At 37.9% G+C, this 18458-nt stretch overlaps 1 protein-coding gene across 1 annotated transcript in view; it reads right to left on the reverse strand.

Annotated features, from left to right (window-relative positions):
- Positions 1–434: 434 nt before the first annotated feature.
- LOC117407343 (forkhead box protein O1-A) overlaps positions 435–18458 on the reverse strand; it is a 54226-nt gene continuing 36202 nt past the window's right edge. Inside the window, exons 2-3 of the mRNA XM_034012269.3 lie at positions 4961–6353; positions 435–3182 (exon numbers count right to left, since the gene is read on the reverse strand). Of these exons, the coding sequence (XP_033868160.3) occupies positions 4971–6353 (1383 nt within the window). The 3' untranslated portion in view covers positions 435–3182; positions 4961–4970. The remainder of the gene's footprint in view (positions 3183–4960; positions 6354–18458) is intronic.

Here is an 18458-nt window from a genome sequence, read left to right on the forward strand (position 1 = left end):
AGTGCTGATATGAAGGAAATAGCAGATGTAGTGTGGCATGCAGTGTGGGATGATTAAACTGGCCCAGGATCTCACCTTCTGGTCTAGCAGGAGCCACCTTCAACTGAGGTCCAATCTCCGACAGTCAGAGTTCATCCAAGGCTGGGCAATGGAGGACCATCGACCCCCCAAAAGAGAGATACAGTTGCAAAGGAGGAAAGACTTGCAGAACATTTAGTGAAAGGTGGGCTTGGTCTATATAGTATTAGTAGCTAATAGGTTTAGAGTAGCAGGCTGAGCCTCACACCTAGAATTATGGCAAGCCTCCAATTACTTTTTATCACCACTATTGTGTGTAATACAAGTGTATATGCAATGCCTAAAGAAAAACAGACTAAAGTTTGAAGAAGAACAGACTAAAGTTGTCAAATAAATAAAAAAACAGAAGCAAAATGTTTCTGTAACATCATTTATGTACACATATGGCTTCATACAGTGACTGCAAAGATTGTTCTTGTCAATTTATAGTACAATATCACCAGGCACTTGCTTGGAGAGAAGTATCCAAGTACTGCATTTTTCAGTCATCGTTAGTGAAGCAGTGAAGGTGTTGAGATGTCTGGTTTGTGCAAGACAGCCCAGAATATTACAGCAACTAATATTTACACGGCAATTGCAGCCATATTGCTGGTCTGCGGAGCATCCGGCAAAGGAAGGGCCTCTCATTTTTTCAGTTTTGTTTTTTGTTTTTTTTTTTTGTTTTTTTTATAAACCACATTGCAAAAGTTTTTTGGTTTTTTTTTTCACGGATTGCAAATCACATCATAGAAACTCTATTTAAATTATTTATATAAGTTAAGAAATGTAACAGTTTTATAACAACGGTCCATATAAGTAACGTTTCAATCCGTGAATAGTATTGATTAGAAAATGAAGTGTTTTTTTTATTTATTTATTCATTCATCTTTATAAAAATTGGTCCAATGATAAATCCCTCCCTCTTTCTAGGGATGCCCAGCTGACTTCTCAGCCTTTTTAAAATATTAAGCATATATATATATATTCTTATAAACGTCAGCTAAATGTAAGAATAACAGTGTCAGTTTACCAAAATGCAGAGCATTTAAATCATTATATCTATTAACTAAATATACTTCATTTCTCATATAGCTATCTGAAACAATACATCTGTTACTTAAAATATCTCAACAGCTCTATAATACAATATACTTCTTTAATAAGTACAAACCAAAAACAATAATAAAAGTACAAGACTGCATAGGTAAGATCATTTGCACATTCTCATACGAAAGCATCTTAAAACATTCAGTTTTATTAATGTTGGAAAAATGACCCATTTTTAAATGTTGGTGCTGAATCTTTTTTTGTTGCAGAAATAACTGTTAAGTGGATTTTATTTTTAATTGCACTAGCACAGTACAGTATATTCCACTTGCTTGGAGTAAACGTTTAACGGATTAGTTTAAAACAATTAAACTGTCACAAAAAGTCATCAGCCCGTGATAACTATTCAACCACAGAATTGTATTGCTATTTTAAGTTTCTTCGCCAGTAAATGCTTCAGATTTCCTTGTGGTGCCACATGAATGCACTAGATTGAGAACAAATTATTTTTGCTAACCAAAAAAAAAAAAACATGGCACCATTTGCGTTTATAACCTCATAGTTAATTAAAGAGTCAGGGATGGATATGTCCACTAAGATTACAGCTACACAAATTTGTAATCACAAAATGTCCTTTACTTTTGATAGTTATGAATAAATGTTACTGAGTTTTCTTAATTTGCTTATTCTCTTCATATACAGTATATTATACATATAAACATTATGCGTTCTTAAGTAATATAAAATGCACTATACAAGCTTCTATGAGGGGTTACTTAACACTTTTTGGTACTTAACCATGCTTGAATGAAGCTCTTTGAAAACACATGACGCAACTTTAGGTCAGTCTGCAAACTCGATATAAGAACACCTTGCAAAAACATAGGGCCTGAAATTTCAAGTTGCTAAATGAGCTGTAGAAGCAACTAGACATATCATTTTTGTAGATATAGTTGTTAACCCCTTTTTTCTTTAAAACTTTCTAAATAAAATCATTACAAAGACAAGCTTGTAGAGATTGCTGAGAATGCTAGAAGCTGGATTACTAAAGAGGTTATTTGAACATGAAATGCAAAATGCAATGCAGTTGTACAGATTTAAAACATACATTTATGCTATTGAGTATAATTTTAGATAACTTTAGTTTTTTTTTTTCTTTTGAATTTATTTACAAAAAAACACAAAAAGCTATTGAACGGACGACTAAGTAGCACCTAAAATGTGCAAACCAAGTCCTCCCCCCCCCAAAAAAAAAACATAATAAAGCCAGTAAAATCCAGTTAAAACAACCAAAATAATATTGCCATGCTGATTCTGTAAACTTGCTGTACATATATATATATATATATATATATATATATATATATATATATATATATATATATATATATAAACAACCTTCTGTTATAGTACACCTCAATGAATTTCAAGAAAGTGGATCTAGTTTCAAAACTGGACTGGGGAGTCAGCAAATCCCCATGTACTTAGGACTCGTTGGTGTTTTCCCAAGCCTAATTTATTGGCACCCCAAACCCAGATATAGATGTGATTTTTCAATGTTATTAGCAATATAAGGTAGGCAATATGTTTGTGTATGTTGGTGTTGTATAAATAGACTAAGACATTTCTAAATTGCAGTTAATGATATTTCCAATGTTGATTCAAAGGGGGAGGGGGACGACAGGACGGGACACATTACAGAAAAAAACTGTGGTTGCAGCTGTTCACTGGTAAAAAATAAGTTCATAAAAACATATTTTATGCTGTCATAGCTTAAATTGAGAATGCTAACTTTAATAGGCACATCAAGTGTACATATCGGCCATTTATAACGCTGAAAACAACATCATTTAAATAAACTCAGCTATAACATTGTGTAGTGAGTTTGGCACTTGGTTGCTATACAATTTCCAAAGGTAGAGGCCTTATCTGAAGCAGCACATAACCTGCACATACTGGGCAAACATCCTGTACAGGAAAAAGTTCACTGCTGCCAAGTCTGAACATTTTTTCTTTTTTTTTGCCAGAGAAGCAAGAGACTGTGGACTGCTTTTTCCTCTGAGGTGTTTTAGCAGGACCTATTGAAAAACAAAAAAAAACAATGAGAAAGCAAGTCAGAAACAAACAAAAGACTCCAATCACTGAGATGAGAGCCAAGCAAGGCTTTTACATAACAGAAAAATGTAAGGGCTCCCTTTGCAAGTAAGTGCGCTAAAAAGGTTTTACTATACAGAATCAGACATGACGGGGGGGGGGCCTTTTGTCTCGCTGGTAAACTTTATTTCAGTTCCAAGTTATACAAAATATCTGTAACATTATAGTTACTCTGTTTAAACAACGTGAATGTCGATTTTCCGGCTGTTCTGTACACATTTGGATTATTTTTTTTAACTTCAATGCATTTGGTTTTCTTTACCTTTTACAGTCCCTTCAGCTCTTTAGAATGGGTGTTGTCATTCTGTATGGCTCTTACTGCAATTACTCGAACATTGCGTTGTTCTTTTCTTTTGTTCTAGTTGCCTGCCATGAACATATAGAAGTGACAGCCATAACCATATAGTGAACAGGTGTCAAGGATAACATTTTTTTTTAATTGCTGGCAATACACAGCTGTGCACTAGGAGGCGCTGGCTCTCACTTCTATAAAGACACTTTGGCTGGGTAATCTATGACTGGCAGACAACTGGAACAGAAGAGCTTGCTCCTGAACTCAGATTAAATTGCAAACACCATAAAGACAATCTGTAATTTGAAGCTACCTTGTCAAAGAGCATTTTACTATAGCACTAAAAGACATCATTAAGAAAAAACGATTACTCATTGAAAGGATAGTAAAGCCTACCGTTCAACAAATTAAGTTTCGTCTTTGTAAATTTACAGCCAGGCTACATCACAATTATGTGTGTAAAACAAACATATTTCAAAAAAGTGAGAACAATTTATAGGCTACTGGTACATGTTTTCAGGATTTAAATATTCCCACTAGTTCTGGATAAAAACATACTGCAAAACAAAAATCTCTACAAGCTGGTAGTATTAACCCTAACCAATGACACCTATGTCCTGTTAGCAGCAGAAACATCAGCAGGAGATCATTACAATCTAGCCCAAAAAAACATATTTCATAAAAAATATTATGAAAACATACATTAGGTACTAATTAAAACAGTTCCATGACTTCATCCTTTATCCAACCATTCTCCAAGTCTACAATAACAAAAGTCACTAACTGAATCTTTATACAATGAAGGCAGAAGTTACAGATTTTGATCCAATAAAATATTTGTTAAAGATTATCCGTCAAATTAGATTGAAGAATGTGGTCATAAAATGTTAAGTAGCACTTTAAGAATCACTAACTCAAGTTAACCAACAGAATACAGTGTGTCCCCATACATACTCATTTAAAAAATATAAACTCTCAGTAACAAATATTCGTTTCAAAAGGCTTGCTCTGACTCCGCAGATGTGCACAAATACAACACTGTATTCATGACTAAGGAGGTACCATTTCGTAAAAAGCAGACTTTATTATTTCAAGCTAAAAGCGGGGATTATCTTGTTTATTTTACTGCTCAACAAATACTAAACTAAATATGAAATTATCTTCTACGATGAAATATGGAAATTAAAAATGCAGCTGCACTTTTTAGGTCATAGTGATCTTTTTGTGGAAGTATATACTGTACACATTTGCCATTTCCCCCACAGTGTTTTTGTGTTATTCAAGATTTTAAAATGCTTGGTACTTCTTTTATATTGTACAGTATTAACTTTTCTGCTAAATGTTGTCATGCGAGCTGCATACGGGTTTATATTCATAAAATAGCTTTCCTCTTCTACTATGACAGCTTACCTGGCATAATTTATCCTGATACCCAGCTGTGGGTTGTTGTCTTTACACTATGTGAAAAACCTTGGTTGGGCACCATGGGGTCAAAGTTAAAGTCTAAAGAGTCTCCGTCCATCAAGGTGTCATGGAGGACGGACTCCATGTCGCACTCAAGGCGCTCGATCGACATGCCATCCAAGTCACTAGGCAGCTTCTCCTGGTGTGCTGCGATCAGGCCCATCCTGCCGTAGCCATTGCTACTGTTGAGAACGTTGTAGGGGTGCATCATATTCATGTGCAGGGGCAGGTTGTGAGGCACTTGCATGGGAGTCTTTACCGTGGATAGGCGGCTCATCCCAACACTGTGAGCCATGGTCATGGGGTGTGATAAGGCACGGCCGTTCATGACAGACAACGGCTGGTTGTGCACCACATGTGGGTGAGTGCCGCCAGGGCTCATCATCTTGTTGTGGGGCTGCTGGGGAGCGTAGGAGGGCATTGCGGAGTTGGTAGGCATCATGACATTGGGGCCAGGCCCCCCTCTGCTGCTGGATTGGGACACCACAGTGTCTACTGAAGGCATAATGTCATTGTGAGGGTCCGAGTCAGACGTCAGTAGCTCTTTGAGGAGCCCAGTAGGGCAACCATACTGGCCCATGGCAGCTCCATAGACCGGCTTGTTTTCTTGCAGTGCTTGCATAGGCATGGGTGGCAGTGAATTCATGCCGCTCTGGCTATACAGGCATTTCCTGTAATCCTGGGGCTGTGCACCCAGGCTGGCAGTGTTGGGGGAGGAGTAAGAGGGATAGCCAGGGCTCGGCTGCATCATGGAGGAGGGAGAGGATTGGGTGGAACTGGCCGACACTTGGGAGGATTTGGGAGAAAGGAGGTTCAAATTGTCCAGGAGGTCCTCCATGATGTTCTCTGGGTTGTGGTGGCTCATGGAACCGGCCATCTCCGAGAGGCTTGGCAGCGTGGAGGTCATCTTGCTGGAGGCGGTGGAGTAGACCAACGAGTGGACATCAGGGTCCCCTAAGTCATCCTGCTCGGGCATGAAGGGGGAGAGGCGGCCGCTGAGCGTGCTGGCATTGGAGCTGGTGCGGGGTCTGAAAGTGGTCCAGGTGTCAAAGTCATCGTTGCTGTGGGAGTTGGGGCTCCCTGGCCACTTGGAGTACTGGGAGCCAGGGCTGTCGGCACCCCCATCCTGCCCAGCCTGGTGGGCCACCTTTTTCTTGGCTGCTCGCCCGCGGCTCTTGGCAAACTTGCTGTTGTTATCCATGGAGGCGGCCCTCCTCCGCGGAGACTTGCCACTCTTGCCCCCCTCTGGGTTTAGCATCCACCAGGAGCTCTTTCCAGTGCCCTCATTCTGGACCCGGATAAAGCGGCTGTGCAGAGACAGGTTGTGCCGGATGGAATTCTAGATAAAAGTAGAAGGAGAAGATTAAAAAACTGTGCTTGTTATTACATTTCTGTTTTTTTACAGTAAGTGTCTGGAATTCAAAGTAATATTTATTTTGAGGAATTCCATAATTATTCACATGAACAGATGAAAATGAACTGCTATTGTAAATGTTAACTGCATTATATTTCCTATACACTTTGTGTACTCTGTGGCAAGGACTCAACTTTTTTTTTATTTTACACAGAAGCAGTTGAGACACAGATCTACAAATGATGTTGATATTAATCTTGTATTCGTCAGCACTCCAATGCATGTGTATGAAAAAAAAATACAAACAAAGCTGAGCTGCATAACAGAGTAGTAATCTTCTTTAACCATACCTCACTGTATGCTATCAGTCCATGGGTTTACTGTAGGAGCCTGAAGCAGCCAAATGGGAATGTGGTAGGAGCCTTAAGCTGCTAAATGGGAATGTGGTTTAGGGAGGTGTAAATGAAGCCTAATGAGGACCTTCTCTGAAATTTGCTACATTTCATTTTAACTGTGCTTAACCGATCATTAAAAAATAATAAACAATACATCTTCTAAATCAAAAAGTACACTAAAAAATAAGTAAACACACAGTACCTTCCAAAAGTAAGTACTGCATTAATTTCCAGCACTTTTCCACTCCTCCCAAAAGCTATTACTGTACATAGAAATTTATTTTATTTTAACAGAAATGGGGAAATTAAGGTCCCTACACATACAGCTGAAGTACTGTCTACCAGCAATGCCAACAATAAAAGCCATTTCTCCCAAACAGGAAAAGGTCTGCAAGCTTGTTAAATGAATTCCTGTTTTTCACACACACACAAACGACAAAACATTAAATGAAACAGTGATTTAGAAACCTGCAAACAAAACTGTCAAAAGGTAAAGCTTGTTAATAATGTAAAGTACAAACATGTTCACAACACACTGACTGATGAAAGCATATAGGTGATTAAACTTGGCAACAGCAGAGGAGGTGGTGTAGGGTTGGGGCTGTAGTATTAGTAATGCGGTTATCAGTTGTTTTGGGAGATGCTTTTTAATTTTCATCTGTAAGGCATACAGGACTCATTCGACACAATGATGTTCCCGTAGTCATATTCATAAACACAGTTACTTTCCACTACAGTACTGCCGAGTAGTGCCAACAATAATAGTAGACTGTCTAGGCTTGCTGCGTGTACACAGAAATATGGGGTTGTATTGCTGGTTAGACTTCCCTAGTAAATACGTTTAAATGTTGCCTGCACTGTTTACTAACAACGCTGCATGATTTTTAATGCAACCCCTTTCCCTCCAGAGATGCTGAGGAATGATCTTGGCAAACAATACCAAGCTTACAGGACGTAACAAGGGAGACAATGAACTTCCTGATTATTCCATTCCATTAGATTGGGCAGATGAACTCAAAAGGCTGGTTTAAACAGTTGCCAGACCTGATAAGAGTCTTGGTCTTGTATTGCATGGCTAATGCTCCATCACTTAACACTGAAACTGCAAGCCAGACGAGCGATTACACAGTTACAGTAAAAGTATATGCTATGTGACACTGGCACCAATCCTACCACTGAAGCGTGCAATTAAGGATACACTCCTGTAATTTGTTACAATTGCAGAACCCGGTACTGTACAATATGTGTAGTGCTAATAAAAAAATAAAAACAAAAACGCCATACTGAAATGATGAACATAAACAGATTCTCTTTCTTTCGTTTAGGGAACTATATTGTCCTAAAGGTTTTAAAATACAGTTTCCTACAGTATGCCTTAAACTGGAAGCTACCCTCATCATCGTGAAGTTGAACTTTTCATGTCTACGGCATACAAAGTTAACTTTGAAAAGTACAGAATCATGGAGGACCTCTATATTGAGTCTCTTTATTCAGTTACTGTAAAACACCACATGCTGTGCCATCCTGCTTTATTGAAGCATTGGGACAGGTGATTAACACACGGGGTACTGCAGCTGGGGCAGGACAATGAATAAACAGTGTTTATATAAAATCAGGTCTATTCAATTGATCTAAACAGTAGCAGATCTAAATCCCACCTATGCTTACAGTATTTCATTGATATATGGTCTTGGCTATTCACTTCTAACTGTAAGTGTCTTGAGTGTATTTAGATTTTTCTCAGTCCTATTATAAATAATAGGTTTAACAACAGCAGTATTAGATATTGCACTGTTTAGCTCAATTGAATAAACCCAAATGTCTCCTAATACATTTGTTGGTTAAAGTAATGGCTCAGGAAACATTATTTTGCATATTGTGTAACAAATTACAGTAACAGTAACCTTTTTGAACACTATAGGCCATCTGTTACCAAGTCACACAGAACAAGGACCGAGAATTTGGGGGATTATTGGTGTGTCAATCGTTTGGCTTTTTGCCACGCCTGTAGTAAGCATATTTCATCACATGATTTTTTTGGCATACTGTACATTTTTCTTTAACTCTATTCTGGTTAATGAGAATCAAATCAATTATTTACAATAGATGGTAAAAAATAATACTCGCCAATACACTGTAAAATAAAAAAAAGAGACATGCTTTTCAATGGAATGGAAACATTTGAAGAGGTATTGTCAGTTACAAAAATACATTTGCTTAATTATACATTAAGAACGGAACCAATGTTATTGCTTCCAGGCATGTATCGTTTAAAAGCAGGCAATGTTTTGTTACTTTGTAAATTGTGGCAGGTGGATGGTAATTAAAGGTCTAGTGTCCGTAATACAGGCTATAAAATAATATAAAGACAGTAAAGGAGGTATTTTGGTCAAGTTAAAATTAATGTATTTTACTATTCCTTTAAAATATTGTCAGTAAAACAAAAAAACACTATGTAAAAAAAAAAAAAAAGTGAAAGTAGTAGCAAGAGCATGTCTGAGCAATATCGTTTCAATATGTTTCCATAGGAGTGTAAATCTGTGTCCCTACAGTCCATCTAAAACTGCCTTTGAGGAAATATAAACAAACTAGACTGTAAACAGGCTGAACTAGTGTAAGAATGTGGTATCACAGACTTTGATTAGCTTAATCTTGGACTACCCAATGTTACCTTTGGTAAGGTACTGTAGTCCAGATCACTGTAATAGGGGTCTGTGAAACCAGCCAATGCAATATTATATGTAAGTCTAAAAGTTGTCCATGATTGTACAGTGGGACCCAGCAGCTTTCAATAATATTGTTCATTTTAAGCAGGAATCTGAAGGTATTAGGACCTTCTCTTGCATATACTGTGCAAATCACTATAAAACCAAAGCCCTTCTGGTATCATTGCGTAATCTTTCATTTGTTTAATTACACAAGAGAAAAAAAACTGAACAGGAAAGATGCTCTTTTGGGGTTTCCAGAGACATCCCTAAGCTATAACACTGCTCCACCCTCTGATAATGTATGAGTAAAAAACTGAGGTGTGGTTGTTTTTGTTACAACTGGGTCAACCATCAGTTACTATAATCCCGCTCACAATAACATTTCAATGACACACTTCCTGTTTAACTTGCAGCCCCGCTCACCTTCTCTGCCCTTTCATACTCATGCAGTTACACCCTGCGCTGAGATATCAAAAGCTGTGCTGAAAGAAGGTTTAATCGTTTCATCAATTTATATTCAAAGACAAAAGACAAAACTTTGTTCCAAATTACACAACAAAAAAACTGCCAAACAAACTGAAGACTTAACTGTGCTTTTTTAAAAAGGTTATTTTTTAAACACAAATTATACACAAAGGGACCTAATCTCAAAAGTTTCACAGAAATTGATAGAAATGTAGAGTTGCTAAATGATGGAAGTACTGTAAGGAGACACAAACAGTTTCCCATTATATAGCCAGGTCTCTCAAGATAAAGACAGACAGACAGCCTTCTCTTTATATTCCCAAGCAATGATGCTCCAAATAATTTATGGTAAGGAATGTCCTACTGTAGTTTCATTGTTGTAGGTGGTCTCTATTTTATACAGACAGCTGGAATAAAAGGAATTGCCCTCTTACTAGGGTGACCAGATATCCTGGTTTGACCGGGACAGTCCCCTCTCACATTAACTGCCCCTGTGTCCCGAATTGTTTCTCTAAAACTTAAAAAGTTCCAGTTTCTAACGGATAGCAAACAATCAGCAATCATATTAAAATATAGCTCCAGAATATAAGTTACTATACTAAATTAAGTGTGCAAAATGATAGAAATGAAGGGTATAAAACTGCAATACGTGTGATTATAATAGGTAGTTAAACTTGGCCACAAACTGCAAAGGCAAAGCAAAGTGGTTGTTTAAAAACAGTAATAGTGATAAAAGCACTATATTCAAATAAGAAACAAAAAAATTGTAGTTTTAAAACTATTTCAAATATGTGTGTCCCTGTTCTGAGCTTTGGAAATCTGGTGACCCTGCAGTACTTCTCACGAGTGAGGGAACAGTTCAGTCTCCATGCTAATCTGATTCTCTGACCTCTGCCTTTTAAATTACCTGTAACATAGCCCAGTGCCAAATGTTCAGAATTGCATGTTCAACTATAGTACTCTTTTCACAGGTGACAGCAATAAGTGGATTCAAACACAGACGAGGCTTGTGCAATTATCCACTGCACCACCCAACCCCAAAAAAACAAACACCATAGAGTATAGTTAAAAGAGGACCAGTGTTGTCAGTTAAAAATCCCAAACCGCTCACTTTTGAACAATATTAGGCTTAGTAGTTCCTGAATAATCATAAGCCCAGTTAGACATGCTCAATTGGGCAGTGTGAGTAACAGCAACATTTTTGTATTTAATTATATTCTGATGTAACTATCACTGACTCTGTTATCTGCTCCGTTATTGAATGGTATTTTGCTATACTTGTACTTGCTAGAACCAAAGTCACTGTATTTTATCTTGCTCCTAATTGTATTGTACTGTGATTCTTGAAAAGTATTTTTGTTTACGACTGTAAGTCGCCCTGGATAAGGGCGTCTGCTAAGAAAAAAATAATAACATAAGTGAGTCACTTCCCACATGTGGTCCACTATACAGGAGTTTGATCCCTGTGTACACCACATTTCCCTTGTTCCAGCTGTGATGGTACAGTAATACCACTGTTTGGAAAGTAGTGTGACTACAGCACAAGCCGTGCCATCAGGGGAGATACTGATAAAGGCACTTGGTCTGCTTGACTTGTTGCTTAAATACCTATAATTTTGAAGTTACGGATGAAACCCAGATGTAACAACTAAAATAAATAATGAAATTAGAGCCAGGCCCGTACTGCAGTAGATACAAAAAGAGGTGTATCCAGTTGGTCTTAAATGTTTGCCGCTCTTTTGTTGATGCACTTGTATTTAAACATCTGTGAGGTAACACATTTTCTACTTAAACAATTTCATGAACGTTTCTACAGACCCATTGTGGCAATGTGCCCCGTCCCTGTGTGCATTTGTGTGTTGCGTGCGTGTGTTAATGTCGGTGTATAGATTGGTACACGGGATATAAACGGGTCTGTGTTTCACGTGTGAATTAAAAAGGTAGATTTGTATTTAGGCACGAGGAGGGCACAAATCACTTCACGTGCTGGTTAAATGTAATATGTGAGCACGGGGTTGCACAGAATTAATTCACGTGCTGGGATTCAAGTGAATAATTAATTAGTAATTGAATCCCAGCACAACAGTATATATAGATGCACATTTCATTCACTCAGGGTTGGGTGTTCGAGAGTGGAGAACGGAGAGAGAGAGAGAGAGAGAGAGAGAGAGAGAGAGAGAGAGAGAGAGAGAGAGAGAGAGAGAGAGAGAGAGAGAGAGAGAGAGAGAGGAGTTAAAATAAATAAGATCGTAAATATAAGTGTTTGTACTCACCGTGTTTGTTTGTCTCTCCGTGCACCGTTTGTTAAGTGTTTAGTACGTTTTGTTTGTCTATTTATACAAGTGCTGTGTCCTGTTTTGTTTTGTGTTCAAACCTTTTATTTTCTGTGCTGTTAATTATTAAATGCTGAGCGCGATCACGCGCTCAGCTTAACCAAAATCCAAGTCTCTGTGTGTTACTTCCTGGCTCTGGTCTGACACCACCCACTCCGGCCGTCTTTGTGACACCCATATATTATAATATTATCATAATGTTTTTCAAAGACCAATTACTTTATCTTGCTACGTATACCCATGTTTTTTTGTTTTTTTTTGCTTCCACCTTCACATTTAAAGCAGTCCTCAAATTGACACCAACCTTTACGTCATGAGACTAAACCGAGAATGGAAATGGAAAGACTTCCATTTCATAGCTGTTAGATCCAGGAACCTAATTAGCCCAGTTAACCTCTGAAATAAAATGTGGAATGGATCAAACTGCCATACTGGTCATAAAGGTATTTGAAAATAGAAACGGTATGGCACATGGCAACAGACAGATGAACTGAACTGCACACTACTGAGAACACCCAGTAAGAAGTGTCCACTCATTGGCCATTATGTAAGACAGTGGTGCAGCACAGGCTGGACCTTTTAGTGGATCCACCCACCTCACAATTGTACGACCTCTACAAAAACACACACATTCCTTTTGACTTTCCCAGCTGCTTCTGAAGGCCTTCTATGGTTGTGTAGTTTTTTACTAACAGACATAAATTCAGCTCACTTATATATAGGTGGGATAAAACCATTTTATAAGCAGTACATTTTTTGACTATTTCAAAAAAGATTTAACAAAAAACAAACAAACAGCTTCTACTGTAATTACAAAGCCTCAGGCTTCCTCTGGAGTGTGGGCTGAACTGCATTCCACAGGAACCCCCTACATCAGAGGGAAGCTGTCATCCTGTGAAAGGATGGGTAAAACACAGGATTTAGAGAATCTTTACAACAAATAAAGAGAAAACAGCCCATTGCACTGCACATTTAAAGTGGGTCTGGGTGCTCCTGTAATGGCAGATATTCAAAGATGTCACTTTTTGCAACCCTGCTTGCATTGCGAATATTTTGCATATATTCGCGAGTCTGTGAAATTCAAAAGTAAAATATTAATATTGCAAGGCTGCGGAAATTAATATTAAATGAATCTAAACAGGAAATGAATCGCAACTCAGACTACACACAACTGATGAAGTGTATTTGCGTACGAAGTAAGACAATGGCTCAAAGTGTTAAAAAGCATAGAAAGGGCAACTTTATTGAAAATGAGATTATAATAAAATTAATGCAAACTGTTTGGAAAGGGAAAAACTAAAAAACGTATTAAAAACTATACCACGCGATTACTCTGTCACTATAGTATACATACAGGTAGTGGACAAAAATTTGAATTAATGCATGATTATCACTATCCTGGAGTATGCGCTTCCGCCCACTGTTGCCCTTTGCTGATGATGTCTTTCCCTCGGAGTTCCATGCTGACATCACCTTAGACACCGTTGCTCGTGAAACATCAGCAAGTTGAGCTGTCTTGGTCACTGAAGCTCCTGCCAAACACACCCCAACAATCACCCCTCTTTCAAAGTCACTGAGGTCTCCTCTTGCAGTCATGCTAGCCATAATTATAGGCAACCAAGCCTGTCCAGCATTTTTTTTGAATGTGTTAAAATCCTTCCAAAAAAGGTAGGCAGTTTTCTCTTCGCCCAGCTTTCACCCACTCCCCAGATAACATAAATGCTGTTTCAGCTGTTCCATGGGATATAGATAATATTATAATTTGAAATTTGAGCAATAGAAAAAACTTCTCAGATTTGAAAACCTGCCAAATCCTCTTGTGGAGGACCTGCCTCAGAGCAGATCTCTTTAACAGAGAAAGGGCATCCTGAACAATTCCTGTAGAGGTTGTGGGAAGTATTAGAGGCTGTGGGAGCTACTGGGAGCGCTCCAGTACATCTACAGTAAACCATCAGTGCCACCGACATCTGTTTTTACTGTACTAATTTCTGAAACTGTGACGCTACCTGGGACATCAGCATCCTCCGTTGACACTGTTGGGGCTGCATACATCTTAGACGGAATGTGTCGAGACACATGTATTCATTTATTTATATATATTTAAATTGCGACAAAATATCTATCAGTGCGCGAACAACTACAGGTTTTATATATTTTTTTGTTTAAACATTGCATATTTCATAATTTCAGCACGGTGTTCAAAATACAAATCTTAAAATGGCATCTTGACTAATTACATACATTCACACACTCAAATCGTCCTTCAAATAGTATTTTAGCTTGTTTTGCGAATTAGTTAAGTTAAATATGCAACAAATTAGTCCCCAAAGTTGTGTTTTGCAGAAAACATATTTTTTTTCATTTCAATACAGTAGGTGGACTTGTGTAATTATTCACCGCTACTCCTCCAGAGTTTTCCCTGCAACTCCCATTTTAAATTTCACTTGCAGACATCTCTTTTTTCTCAGGGCAGAGCTGAGAGGGAAACAAAATCCCTGCAACTGCCCTTGTGAAATTTGCATCTATTTTGAGTATCAGGCCCTAAGTACTTAGTAGAAGAATGCAGATAAAAAAAAAACTAAAACCTTTTCGAGAATTCTAACCTACTGAGCCAACATTTAACCTACTCCAAAATCCTGTGGGAAATGGGTTTTCACTATGTACGTACAGCACCATGGTTACCACTGTGACATGCTTCCTCCTGAGTGACCCTGTGGTGCATACTGTTGAACTGTATGACAGCAACTACACACACTATCAACAGATAATAGGACATACTGAATAGAGAACTTAGTGCCACTGTACACACTAATGACAACTGCAGTACTTACAATATGGAAACATTTTGATCAATACAGTAACAGTGGAGTGTAAAGTATGTCAAGCATAATTGAAACTTGGGAAATGCTTCTCCAGTAAAATGTCAGTTCAGAAAAAAGGGGAACATATTATGTCTATATGTACAGATAGGCCTTTAATTTTACGCTTATATGCAACACTTAGCAGCCAGGTTTGGAAGGCAAGTTAGGGTGGTAAACCTGAAACTCAGCAGGTATTTTCTCAGTCTTTGGAGTCTGGCTTGTATTTGCAAATGCAGAAATCAAAACTATTCCTTTGGCATACTTAATGAAACACCCCAAAGGCAAGCAAGGACGTGTGCTGGCAGGTAGACAGGCAGACAGAGCCACATGTATCAACCTTACAACTGTCCTGTCATGAAATACAGCTCTCGATATAGACCATCATACAGTAGTATTACTATAGCAACTACTAAAGTGGCGCTACCAAACTTGTTGATCTGAACTGGGTTTAATGAAAACTTTGCGTGTGGGCTCTTTTTCAGCCCAAAGTTAAATGATTTCATTGAACGCATGTCATGTTCTCATAAATGTAATCAATATTAAGATCAACTGTGACCTTTAAAATAAGACAGCAAATATTCTTCTTAATGTATGACACTATTTTCTTGGTAAATTAATTTAAATATAAATTTTAGTCACAGAACAGAACAGTGGCATGGGCCAAATAAAGTGGCGTTTATGACTGCTAATAGGATTGAAGCTAATACAGATACTACCAGGAACTGAAACTAGGACTTTTCAACTCAATCAAAAATGATTATGAGTCAACACTTCCCTTTGGGAAAATCTACAGTTAACCTGTTATCTGCAGTTGGTCAATTAGATCACAACAGTATCAACCGTTTAGCACATCAAACTGCTGAAACGCATCCTTAACTATATTTACACGCCCTGAAACTACATTGTGAATGAAAAAAACAAAGAGTATGTTCAACCACAAATGAAGATACAAGATAAAAAAGAAGATATGTACAGTGACAGTTGTTGTTATGGTGTTCTTTTGTGATAAGAACTAGGCTACTGTCCACTAAACTAGGCTTAGACCACCAGATAAGAAGTCAATACACTTCAGCTCTCCTTTACATTTTAGATCAAGTGCAGAGGAGAACGTGCATATCAGTTAATGAGATTTGTACTGATAATATCATGTTATATCATTCAATATAAGTGTGGTTGTGAAGCAAAAGTACAGTATGATACAATTCAATACAATACACATTGATAGCATGGAAACTGATGCAAGACACTTAAATTAAAAGCAGACTATTATAAAACAGGAATGTCTTAGATTGCGATTTAATAATAGTCTTCAGCAAAAAAATTCCATCAGTAAGGAGCTCTAAAGCTAAAGCTGCCACCTACAGAATTCAAACAGACTTTAATGTCAAAAGACCTGCACATATACAGTAGATCTAATCAGACATTTTGAGAATCTAATCTGTTAATGATTTTGTAAATAAAGATACCTGTTTTAAGTACTGGGGTGATATGCTCAGTAGATTTGGTCCAAGCAAACACTAGGACAACAAAGTTAAAAAAACAACTGTAGTTTAGCTGACTTTGGTTAACCAGTAAGGGAATTGCAATAATCAAGGCAATACCGCTAGCAGATTACAGTATTTCAAATCTGTTGAGTGAATCATTATCATCCATCAATCATAATCTGATAGGATATGTTTAAATACAGTCTGCTGACATTCTCAAAATCTAATTATACGGCTACATTGTGAGTGGCACTGCTAAAGCAATGTTGCCCGAGTGTTTGAATTATCCAGTGGAGTACACAGCATTTTACAGCATTAGGAAACACTACTGTATAATACTTTTATATGAAATAAAAGCATTTGATTTGAAAACCAATCTTTTAAAATCTGAAGCTCTTTCAAAACAGAAGCGCTGACCACAGAACACAGCTATTCATTATAGGTTGCTTGTTTGTGAAGACATTGAGCTGCCCTTAGTATATTTATATTTGTTTCTAATGGTCCCCTCCCTTTACTGAGGGAGGAGAAATAAAAACTCTTTGACCACTTTTCACTACTAATATTGTTATTTAACATTAACAACCACCTGTTATAAAACATGGCATTGATGTACAGCGAGTTGCTAAACGACAAGCCTCTGTGATTTGTATATAAAGCTAGTCAGATTTAGTGTGTAACCTGGAAGTGGTAAAATACAGTAGTGTAGTGAAAAATATGTGGTTTATTGCTATATTGAAGAGTTATGGTTCCATCTTATTTAATGTATTCTTTTAAAAAAGAATGAAAAGGATCCCCAATAAAGGTACTGCCAGGCAGAATGAGTCAGATAAGAAACATAAGAACATAAGAACATTTACAAACGAGAGGAGGCCATTCGGCCCATCTTGCTCGTTTGGTTGTTAGTAGCTTATTGACTGATTATTAAGGGTGATTCAAGTTCTTGTCTGGGACTCACAGCGAGTGCTGCACTGGCATTTTGAGCTACTGCAGGGTTAGGGTTAAAAATTGTATAGGTCTAGTTTTCCTTTTCATACTCCAGCGACCACTGCTGTTCAGGTGCCCACGGAGTTTAGGCAGAAACTTACCAAACTGGGCCTCCAGGGTTTAGTAGCTTGGTAATGTCTGTTGCTTGGACTCTTGTTTGAAAATACAGGGATGGAAATAAGACTCCTGTTGCATAGTGGTTTGATCCATTCCTGGATTTACTGTGAGTTTAATAAGACACACATGAGCTTGTTACCTACAGTGGCTAATCTAGCTCTATTAAAACCTGGAATGGTTGAAACTACTATGCAAGTCTTATTTCCATCCCTGAAATAGGATTGGCTTGACACCAGTAATGGACATTAAAATGTAAAAAACAGAACAAAAAGATTGTTGAATAGTTTGAGTTTCCTATGGTACAAAGTACTGTATAGTTGTGAATAGAGGCAGGGTGCATACTCTTAGTGGCCATTTTTTTTTCTTTTTCTTTTTGCAAGTTTCCAATGGTTAAAATTAGGAGAGCAGCTGCTTGACGTCTAGTCACCTTGTCATCATCAGCATGGCTTTAATTAGTACCCATCTGCATCCTGTTTCATGCTACACATCTTTTCAGCTTTCACCTGTCACAGCAAAACACGACAGCCACAAGACAAGCGCAGGTACAAATGCACAATAAATACTGTACACACCAAAATAGCCCCCCAGATGTCGTAAGCTATTCTAGTAAGGCATCACCCCCGCACGCCACACCACAGAATGTGCCTCACCCAAATCAAGCCTGGACAAAATCCCACTCAGTTACATGCCAACCAACAACAACTCACATTTAGGAACACAGCTGCCCAAGTAAACAGCTAAAA

This window comes from Acipenser ruthenus, chromosome 9 (assembly GCF_902713425.1).
Source record: "Acipenser ruthenus chromosome 9, fAciRut3.2 maternal haplotype, whole genome shotgun sequence".
NCBI classification, from domain to species: Eukaryota; Metazoa; Chordata; class Actinopteri; order Acipenseriformes; family Acipenseridae; genus Acipenser; species Acipenser ruthenus.